The sequence below is a fragment of the Lycium ferocissimum genome, chromosome 10, assembly GCF_029784015.1.
Source record: "Lycium ferocissimum isolate CSIRO_LF1 chromosome 10, AGI_CSIRO_Lferr_CH_V1, whole genome shotgun sequence".
NCBI classification, from domain to species: Eukaryota; Viridiplantae; Streptophyta; class Magnoliopsida; order Solanales; family Solanaceae; genus Lycium; species Lycium ferocissimum.
The window spans coordinates 32,671,533-32,682,259 of record NC_081351.1 but is presented as its reverse complement, the minus strand read 5'-3'; the positions used below and the strand labels follow the sequence as shown (position 1 = coordinate 32,682,259).

General features: G+C 34.0%; 2 protein-coding genes across 3 annotated transcripts; one reads left to right on the top strand and one right to left on the bottom strand.

Annotated features, from left to right (window-relative positions):
- Positions 1 to 719: 719 nt before the first annotated feature.
- On the top strand, positions 720 to 6,225 carry LOC132033456 (acyl-CoA-binding domain-containing protein 5-like). Of its 2 annotated transcripts, XM_059423434.1 has the most exons (5): positions 724 to 2,314; positions 3,275 to 3,377; positions 3,466 to 3,557; positions 3,671 to 3,725; positions 5,977 to 6,225. In XM_059423434.1, the coding sequence occupies exons 1-5, from the start codon at positions 969 to 971 to the stop codon at positions 5,986 to 5,988; spliced, it is 1,608 nt and encodes a 535-aa protein (XP_059279417.1). In that variant the 5' UTR covers positions 724 to 968; the 3' UTR covers positions 5,989 to 6,225. The 2 variants fall into 2 exon arrangements, 1 of the variants encoding a protein (XP_059279417.1); XR_009408741.1 differs by lacking the exons at positions 3,671 to 3,725; positions 5,977 to 6,225 and having other exon boundaries at positions 720 to 2,314; positions 3,222 to 3,377; positions 3,466 to 3,510.
- LOC132033458 (glycine-rich protein DOT1-like) lies at positions 6,191 to 7,404 on the bottom strand. The gene is made up of 2 exons (XM_059423435.1): positions 6,505 to 7,404; positions 6,191 to 6,468 (listed from the first exon to the last, which is right to left on the bottom strand). The coding sequence occupies exons 1-2, from the start codon at positions 6,926 to 6,928 to the stop codon at positions 6,362 to 6,364; spliced, it is 531 nt and encodes a 176-aa protein (XP_059279418.1). The 5' UTR covers positions 6,929 to 7,404; the 3' UTR covers positions 6,191 to 6,361.
- Positions 7,405 to 10,727: the final 3,323 nt, after the last annotated feature.

Below are 10,727 nucleotides of genomic sequence, written 5' to 3'. Positions count from 1 at the left end.
TTTAACTTATAAAGGTAAAAGTTAACAAATAATATATACATATATTTTTTTATAATTGTAGTGTCCGATCCGACTTACGCACCTTTCAATTAATTTCACGAGGTATCGGTTATCTTCCAACAACATAGGTGCCTGATAACTCTATCCACCAAGACTTGTACAGATAAAAAAAATCATTTAAAAGTAGTATTCTGCCTCTATTGAAAATTGAACCTGACATATAGTCAGATTTTTGAGAAAAGTCCCAAAATCATACATTATCTTTATTTTAAGACTCAAAATAGTACATTCTTTCACACGGAGCACTAATAGTCCTACTTCTTTGATGAAGTGGCACTAACCCTAAACACCATTAGTTTTTTATCAGACCTCTTCCTCCACCCCCGACATAAAAAAAGTTAATTTTTTTTGTAATAAATATTTCTCAAAATATATTTTCCATTACCAACAAAATATGAGAAATACTTTCTTTAGCAAACTCACATAAATCTAAAAATTTGGATTTAAATATGACACGTCATAAATGGGAGAAGACGATAAGATAGACGAAAACACATGAAGAAACGTGTTATGATGGGCCATATTTACACTTTTTCCGTCTCAACATATCAATCACCTAAATAAAGATGCTCATGTTTTGGGACCCACTAAAAAACAATAGAGGAACAATTGATAAGAAACAAAAAAGTAATACTCCTAATGTAATTAATTTCAACTATAGGAACCAAAAAAAAAAAATCCGAATATACTTTACTCTAAGGAACAGATATCCCTTTCTGATTGTTAAACTTGCCCCATATTATAGCATGGAAATTGCTTAAAAATTCCACAACATTAATGCTTTCCCACATTTTTCTAACATTCTTATCCTTTTCAAATTCATTTGAAAGTTGAACTCTTCTTCATCTTATTATTATTATTAGTATTATCTCAGCAATCTTTGATCAGTTGGGAAAGTTTAAAAAAAAATGAATCTTTTTCAAGAATTCTTTGTTACTGCTATGGTAGCTCTTATATTTTCTTGCATAATTGTGAAATTTGTTTCTGCTGCAGTGTTAAAGGATGGAAAGATTGATCATAAAGAGAAATATGTTGTGGAGGAAACCAAGATTACAAAAGGGTTGGTTGTTAAGAGTAGAAAAAGTAAGAAAAGAGTCAAATTTGTTGAACAAGAAGTTGTTGGAAATGTTGATTGTATTGAAACACAGCAACCAAATAAAGTTGGAGGAGTAGTTGATCAGTCTAAAAATGCTTTAGGGGACGAGGTGTTTTTTGAGAAGAAAAGTGAGGGTATTTTAAAGAAAGATGATGACTTTAAGGGAGAAAAGATTCTTGAAAATCTTGATTTGATTGAGCATTGTGGTGGTGAAAGGGAAGTGAGTGATGGTCATGATGATGGAGACATGTCTAGCAAAATTGGGTTGCTGGAGGAAAATGATGAAGTTAAGAAGATTGAGAAAAAAATTGAGGATATTTTAGAGATAGGTGATGACTTTAAGGGAGAAAAGATTCCTAAGAATCTTGGATTGATTGAGCATTGTGGTGGTGAAAGGGAGGTGAGTGATGGTCATGGTGATGCTTTTTTGTGTGGAAAGATTGGGTTGCAGGAGGAAAAGGATGAAGTTAAAAATGAGAAAAATATTGAGGGTATTTTAAAGAAAGGTGATGACTTTAAGGGGGAAAAGGTTCCTGAAAACCTTGGAGTCATTGAGCATTGTGGTGGTGAAAGGGAGGTGAGTGATGGTCATGATGATGCCTTTTTGTGTGGAAAAATTGGGTTGCTGGAGGAAAAGGATATTGAAGTTAAGATTGAGAAAAAAATTGAGGGTATTTTAGAGAAAGGTGATGACTTTAAGGGAGTAAAGACTCCTGAAAACATCAAAGAGATCGAGCAATGTGATGGTCATGAGGATACAGCTATGTCTTGCAAAATTGGGTTGTTGGAGGAAATGGATGAAGTTAAGAAGATTGATGAGTTGCTTGTTGTTAAGGAGAAAGATATCACGAATGATTTGGTTGTTGATGAAGTTGAGTTAGGTGAAAATAAGGTGGTTGAGATAGTAGAAGGGTTGAGTAAAGAGACAGATACAAAGGTGATGGATGAAGATAGTGATGATGATTGGGAAGGAATTGAGAGAAGTGAATTGGAGGAGGAATTTGTTAAAGCTGTAAACTTTGTGGATGAGGGAAATGGGAAGGAGAATTTGGGGAGTGAATCGATGGTGCAGTTGTATGGACTCCAGAAAATTGCTATGGAAGGGCCTTGTCATGAACCTCAACCAATGGCATTGAAAGTCTATGCTCGCGCCAAATGGTATTGATCTTTTACTCCGAAAAATATGAGCTTTAGCAAATTGTTGGAACTCTAATTCAATTGCATAATTTTATCAAATGTGTGTTGATTTGCTTGAAATCAAAGATTAATAATTGTATAGAGAATGCTTGCATTGATCAAGTGAACTTGACTTTGATGATTATTGAATGAGTAGAACCTTTTGTAGGAGAAGAAAAGATCAATATGTTATCGGGTAGTTCACTCACTCCCATTGCCTACCATTTCTATATACTTTTGAAAACATAAGGAATGCTGCTGAAAATGGGGAAGATAAATCACCATCTCACTTATAGTTTTACCGACTTCGAGTCCAATCATTCACAATTGGATTCCTTGAAATCGTTGGATGCTCTGGCCTATAGTAGTTTTCCCCTTCAATTTGTTTGTCTTAGTTTGACTTGGCATGGAGTTTAAGAAAATAAAGAAGATTTTTGAATCTTGTGTATTTAAACTAAAGATAAATATAACGTACGAAAATGTCCTTCAATCTTGTGGTCCTAAACATGCCATGCGGATGTTGAAATTAAAGACTTGCCAAATTAGGAAAGAGGCATTCTTTTTTAAACAAACGAAAAAGGAAAGTAAGACAAACAAATTGAAACAACAGGAGTAGCATTTATTCTTTACTTCTTTTTTTTCATTGAATCTCCTGTGTCCTGGTTACCAGACAATAGTTTGACCAGAAACTAGAACAGATTTCTGTAGCCTGAATTTCATAGTGAAATTCAGAGGACGGAGGCAGGAAAACTGAGTATGATAATGAGTACCTCTATGTCATAAGAAATTGTGTTAGAATAAGATACCTAGAGTAACAAATACAATAAGCAGTAAAGGAGGGACCTTCAAACTACTTTCGGGTGTAGTTTGATTGCTAGTTATACAACAGGAATGAAAGCTGCTATCTGTAAGTGATGGAGGACAATAATTCCATTGTGCAAGGAATGCATGGCAAAAAATGGGAAGCATGAATCCGGAGGTGGCTATGGAGCAGTATATTAAGCTTCTTTCAGACAATGTTCCCCGATGGACGCATCATAGTAAGGTTGTAAATATTTCCCTAAACTTTTTTTTTTTGGATATATTACTCGTTGATTTTCTTGAAACGTCACTTCTAATGGTTTACCTTGCAGGATGATTGTGAAGTAGGGTCTTCAGAAACTAAAATGCCTGGAGATCCAGATTCCATCCCAGTTTCTTTTAATGATATAAGCAAAGATGAAAGGTACTTCTATTTCACTTTACTCATTATGTCCTCCTAAAGTTCTGTTCATCGTTTGACTTTTGATTATATTTGCTCATCTTGCCTTTCTCACTAGCTTTGGCATGTATCTACAGGACACAGGAAGTGAACCGTGCTGCAGAGGGAGATGATTTTCCTGGAGGTGAAAAGGTGATTCAGGATCTTTTCTAACTCATTTCAATAGTGCAGCAGAATTTGTTAAAGTGATGAACTACTGAAGCTATTTAGTTGTGTTGTTACTTGTTTAGGAATCCAAAGGAGCTTTGTTTCATGCTGTTGAAAATTGGCCTAAAACCTTCTCTAGATTGAATATTTAAACTTCAAAACTAGTGAAAAACTGAAAATATTAAATGTCATATAGGATCTTTTATTGTTATTTTCTTGTTGCCAAAAAATAAGAAAGAAAAAGAAAAAATCACTCTACATACCGAACTTTTCTTGGATAATTGCAAGTTCAATTATGCAATTGTTCACTTCTAGGATGAGAACAAACTAATCTGGGTAATATAAATATTTTCTGCTAAGTGCCAGATTCTGTGAGTTATCTTCTTGTCGTTGCTACAATATTCTTTCAGTTCTTAAAAGTTGAATTGCCTTGTTAGGTTTTGTTTTTTTATTGCAAGACATCAACATTCAGTCTTCACTCGGACATCCTTTTAGGAGAATCCTAGTCCAATATTTTGAGATTTGTCCTTTTGTTTATGAGGAACTTTTAGGAATAGTTTATTTAATGTCTGGGGCTTTAATTGCAATATCATTTCTTAACATTCTCACTACTTGAGGGCTGAGGCTTTCTTGTCTTAAACTCATCGCTATAAATCACATCAGTGTGGTTGGCTTTTGGAACACTATGCCTGATCTCACAATTCATATCACTTCGTCCAGTTATATCCAGTACTTAAGCCAATATACAGTAGACTGGCGCTACGCCTTATAGTAAATTGGGTCCTTTTAATCTATAATGGCTTCATCTGTTAAATTCTCGGTAAATGTAGGAACCAACAACAACATACCCAGTGAAATCCCACAAGTGGGGTCTGGGGAGGATAAAGTGTACGCAGATCTTACCCCTACCTCGCAGAGATAGAGGGGTTGTTTCCGAAAGATCCTCGCCTCGAGTAAAGCAGTTCAAAGCAGTTTGAATAAAAGGGAATGCGGAAATGATAGCGGTAACCACAACCAATAAATGCGAAATGGAAAGCAGTACATAGCATTCAAAGAAGGGAAATATTGTAGGAACCAATAATGTTATAATTATTCTTGTTTGCTGTCACATCACAAATCCATCCATTTATATCTGTTGAATTGCTGATAAGTGATAACATAATCATACAAGTTCCTCAGAGAAAACATGAGATCCTGTTTTTGCTTTTGTATCTTGGTTTAGGAAGTAGGATATGCTTGAGTATCTGATCTCAAAATCTCTTTCGTTTCCTCTGGAAGAATACTTTTGTTATATTCATCTTTTATACCACTTTTCAATTTTGTGCAGATTATTGACAATGATATTAGTTGTGTTAGTCATTCCAAATGTCAAACCTAACTTTAGGGCTAGTAAAGGTGCTGGGCCCTTAATATTTTTGGTGTTTCATGATTAAGTCTCCATCGAAATCAGAGTAAAGGAGGACTGGTTCTTGATTTGGAGAAGAAAAAAGAGAGACCAGGTTCTAGAAAACCAATTTACTATCCACCATGATCCTAAAGACAAGTTTATTGCAAAAACTATGTAGGTCTAAAGGATGATAACTTTGATCCAGCAAAAATTCAGTTTCCATCTGAAACGGATGTATATGCTTTGCAAGATAATGGCCATACAAGGGGTAGGGATAGAACTTGAGCCAAAAGTGGTGGGGATATAGGGCTTTCCCTGATTGGTCGAGTTATATATGAAGGTGATGAACCGGAGGATGTGGTTAATAGAAGTGATAACCGCCATGGCTAATGATTGGACATGGGTTAAGATGCTAACATTCTGAAAAATTTAAGGGTGGCTAAAAAATATGGCCGAGAAAAAGTTAGGAGTAAATGCCCTGGAGCCTCTGATGCACTTTTAACTTCTGATCTGTGACTAGAGAGTAGACTGAACTTTAGAAAAGAATCTTCTATAGTTATCTATCAATTTGCCTCCTTCTCTAGATTTGCAACAGTTCTTTTTACAACTTTAAATTAAATATACTTTTATTAGTTTCTATAGCTTCATCCCATTTCAAATTTTCTTTTTAGTAATATGGAATAGGTTTAACTTTGGTAGCCCTTTTTGTGAATCAGTACATAGACTAGTGTTACCATATTTCATCCCAACTGTAATTATACTTAACAAAAAAAAAAAAAAAAAATGTTCTGTTTGAGGAAATTGGTAGCTGCAGCAGATAAAACTTGTATTTTCATGTGTTCCTTTCAGGATAAAGAATGAGACAAACTCACCAGCAGGTGTGCTGCAATTTCTGCTTCAAGAATTTGAGGTCCTTGCGGTTCATAACACTACTTGGTTCTCCCTAATGTTTCCTTATCAGATTATGCATCTACCTTGCACATGTAAATAGTTATTTCCACTGAATAAAAACGACAATATATATTTAGATAAACAATGATCTCTTTATTTCAGTGGCTATCCATTATATGAAGTCAATAATAATCTCTTTGGTTCTTACTTATTGTAATACCCTTTTGGGTTCTGGACCTACTTTGCTGCTTACAATAGTTTAAAAGGTAAACTAACTTTAGTAGTAAACATTGTCCTTATTTTACATGAGATATCTCTAAATAGAACACTAGTATATTCCTTATTAGTTCTTCCTCCCTTCAGCCACTTGTGGAAACTTTGACTGCCCACCACCACCTCCATAACCTGGATATCCGCCACCATTTCCTCCACCAAAGCCGCCACCATTTCCTCCACCAAAGCCACCGCCATTACCAAATCCTCCACCAAAGCCACCGCCATTACCATTTCCTCCACCAAAACCACCGCCATTACCACTTCCTCCACCATATGGACCACCCTGGCCACTGCCAGATCCCCCACCCATCCCACCACAGTTACCATTTCCACCACCAAAACTGCCACCACCACCACCACCACCAGAGCCATAGCCTAAACCGCGGCCACCTCCTATCCCGCCACCTACACCACCACATCCTCCCCCGTTATTGCCACCATATCCTATACCTCCCCCACCACCTCCACCGCCTTTACCATAACCTCCTGTTGTTAGTACTACATTGGCAACGTTAGCCTGAGAAGTCAAAAACTTAGTTTCCCCGATTGCGTCAACTGTTACACATCCGTAAAGCCCAAAACACAGCAAAACCAAGAAACTGAGACTCAATACAAACACTTTGTGCTGTCCCATATCGCCTCCCTTACGTTGCTCAACAATTTTGATTATGAATAAGATCTCCTGAGAAGAAATTATCTGAAAGCAATATCAAAATAGCCTTTTGGAGAACTAGCAAAACATAGGGAAAAATGTGCAATAGTTGTTGGGATAGAAAAGAAAGTAGCTGCTGTTGGCTTTTCTTGGCGGCTGTTCTCTTCACTAAGATATAAATATGCAGAGAATATGAGAAATCTGTGCCTGTTGAGTATGATGGAAGGTGTAGGTAGTCAGGCCAATTTTCATGATTTATGATAATTGATAATTGCATGAGGCAGTTCAATACTGCAAATTTTGTGTGGAAGAAAGTTGGGGGGAAACATGAATCACTGTCAGTGGCAAATAGTTGTAGTTCAAGCTTTTACATTTAAGTTAAAAAAAGAGTTTCAAAAGGTAGATATTCATTGAAACAAAAAGTAGATATTCATTGAACATCATATCAAATATTACAAAGGAGTGGTGGGTAGTGGGCAAAGCTGAGGGGCGGAAGGGGGTTCATTCGAATTTACGCCCTTGAGAAAATTACGTTGGATATACTGAATCAGCTTATTTTACGTACATTATAGTAGATGTCTTTTAACCGAGTACAGTAGTACGTCAGACTCGTCGAACCCGCCAGGCTAGCCCATAAGTCAACGTTTTCATATGCTTTGCGGTTGAATGACATCCTTTTTTTTTTGAAATGTCCTATAGCTTTATCAGTAACACCAGCTTAGTAGAGACATCAAAGTGTTACATTTAGAAGTCAAAAACATTAAGTTCTTTTGAAACAAACTGGTGACTTTGGCTCGCCAACTGCTACTTTCCTACTAGTTCTTTTCAAACCTCTGTCGAGGTTTTGTTTGGCAGCTGTCACTGTTAAGGTTGAAATAGTGAGTGTTTACAACATGAAAATGATATGTGTAGGGAACATAACATAGGGCTAATTAATAATCCAAAGAAATAAGGCTGGGCTCAGCAGTTCACCAATTGTTATCATTCTCATTAATGCTGGCATTTAGCATGACCATTTATTACAAAGCAAGCTTATTATCAACGAGTCGGCCGTACTACATCTCTCAGATTAGAGCTTTTTCTTTCATTAGCGTTTGAAACTACCGAGAGTTAATTTAATTAATCTTCAGAGCTAAATTGAACTAGATTAATTTAATATTTTAAAATTAAAATTAAAATATACAAAAACTATAAGAAAAATACTATAAGTTGCAATGCTTCTCATATTAATATGATGAAAAAATACATCTTAAATGCCGGTCAAAATCTATGTAATTTGACTCTCGAGAAGTGAAACTAGATAAGTAAAAGTGAACGGTGGGAGTAAGTCTGGAAGCTTTGCCTTTTAAGCTGTTATGAATTAACAAATAGGTGAATCAAATAACTTAATTTACTGAGAACAAATAGTAATAAGCAACTTGCTGCGTCTAAACTTTTTGAACCCCTTCCATTTCAAGTTAATGACAGTTTTTTCGTTTCAGTTAGTGTCAAAAATAGTGTTTATTTTCCTGAGGAATCACATTTCCAAACATAAAATATTCCATAGAAAAGAATTCGAACTCGCTTCCACTCTTTTGCATAAAAGAATTTGTTTACTGCATTTAACAAAAATTAAACGATCAACATGTTGCCCTGATGCTCCTTTCTTGAGAATAGCAAAAAAAGTTGTACATTATATGGTATTAAGATATATAATATAGAAATAATGGAGTATAAACGAATTTAAGAAGTTTTGTGCACTAACATTATATAACATTTTTATACCATCAGGTTAAGTTATTAATAACAACATATAATTGTTTATACCAAACATGATCTACTAACCCGAAAAATAAAACAGATAACCTGCTAATTATATATATATATATATATATACACACACATACTAGTCTTGGAGAGCTCGTGTAGAGTCTGGGCCCAAGATCAAATTAAGAAACTTTGGCTTAAATTTATAAGTTCTTGAAACATACTTATGTTTTCATTTTTTTTTTGTTTGGGTAAAAAAGTAAATTATATAGCCATTTTGTAGTTAAAATAAGCCCAAAAAATAAGTTGGGGTAGTCTTATTTTATTTGGTTTATAAGCCAAATTTTCGGCTTATAAGCTTTTAAAAAAAAATTTAAATAACGGGCCCTAATAAAGTACTTCATAATATTTTTTTTTTCAAAAAAGAGCAGCCTCGTGCACTAAGCTCCCGCTATGCGCGGATCTGCGGAAGGGCCGAATCACAAAAATCTATTGTACGCAGCCTTACCCTGCACTTTTGGAAGAAGTTGTTTTCACGGCTTGACCCCGTGACCTCTTGATCACATGACAACAACTTTACCAGTTACGTCAACGCTCCTCTTCAACTTCATAATGGTTTTAATTGGAAACATAATACTTTGTGTTACGGTTTTTAGGCACAATTTTTTTAAGATATATCGCTTCTTAATCATCTATTATTCAATATATTTTCTGATCACATCATTAAATAATTTACTAAAAGAATTATCTAAAAAAAAAACCAAGTTTGTTAGGGGATAAGCAGATAACAAAGGGACAAAGATTACTTGATGTTTAGTAATATAATTTAAAATATGTAAAATGATTTCAAACGGACTACAATCATAAATTGAAAAAGACATTTTAATATTTTATAAATTTGAGAGCATATAATTTCGAGGTAGAAATAGATTGTTTTGATATTTATTGATTAGTTACTCATAATTTCATGCAACAATGGTTTATTCTAGAGAAATATGGTGATTATATCTAGGTTTACACGAAATTCAGAACTTAAATTTGTTAAAACAAAGTTCACAAATTAATTAAATTTGCCATTGACTCATTGATGTTGTATTCTTAAAATTAAATTTTCTTACTCAACCAATAAGGATTATATCATGTTTGACAAATTAAATTGTTTGCAAGAAAAAATTGATACTCCTATCTTTATTTTTAGGTAAGAGACCATCAACGTTATTTAATAAATGTGGGATTGAGGAGCTGATCACTTGGTAAGAACCTTTTCCTTTTCCTCTTTTCTACCCCCACTTAATTAAGCAAATAAAATAAAATTTAGAGGTTCTTTTTAATTTTTAAAGAGATTTGAAATTTATCTTCTATTGTATAATTGTACCAAATCATTAAACCTAAATTTATATTTTCAAAATAATCTTTTTTACGAGAAATAAGATCAAGAGAAATTTTATTGTATTCTAAAGCTACTAAAAAGGTTTGAGTGATGGAGTACTCTCCCAATATCAAATGAGTCCTTCAAAGTTATTGTTATCATTATTTTGGATCATCTTTGTGCATAATTATTTATGTTAGATGACATTATTATCATTCACAACTTTTCAAGCATTTTAAAGGGCTCAAAGATTATTATATTTACTAAATTGAATGTAACAATTTAAGTAAAAAAGAAATAAAGTAGGGGTAAAAATAAGACATAGATAAAAGTTATGGTACATACTCCACCTTCAAAAAGTTAGTCTAAGGGGCTATTATTAGCAAAAATCATTTGAAAGTATCTTGATTTAATGAAAACATACATTAATAGATGAAGTAATAAATAACAAATACAAGGGCATATTTGAAATAGCAAACCTTTTTTGTTGGTAAGCTAATAAAATAGTTACAATCTAGCGAAGTAATACAAAAAAAAAAATTCATTGTCCCTTATATACTTTACCAAATTGAATGTGCAATTTAAGTAAAAAAGAAATAAAGTAGGGGTAAACATAAGATATAGATAAAAGTTATGGTACATACACCACCTTCAAAAAGTTAGTCT

Excerpts from the sequence above, each read along its gene's own strand:
- LOC132033456 (XM_059423434.1), top strand. The coding sequence starts at position 969 with ATGAATCTTTTTCAAGAATTCTTTGTTACTGCTATGGTAGCTCTTATA. Across the intron at positions 3,378-3,465 it reads GATGGACGCATCATAGTAAG|GATGATTGTGAAGTAGGGTC; the intron begins GTTGTAAATATT and ends TTTACCTTGCAG. Across the intron at positions 3,558-3,670 it reads GATATAAGCAAAGATGAAAG|GACACAGGAAGTGAACCGTG; the intron begins GTACTTCTATTT and ends ATGTATCTACAG.
- LOC132033458 (XM_059423435.1), bottom strand. The coding sequence starts at position 6,928 with ATGGGACAGCACAAAGTGTTTGTATTGAGTCTCAGTTTCTTGGTTTTG. Across the intron at positions 6,469-6,504 it reads TGGTAATGGCGGTGGCTTTG|GAAATGGTGGCGGCTTTGGT; the intron begins GTGGAGGATTTG and ends GCTTTGGTGGAG.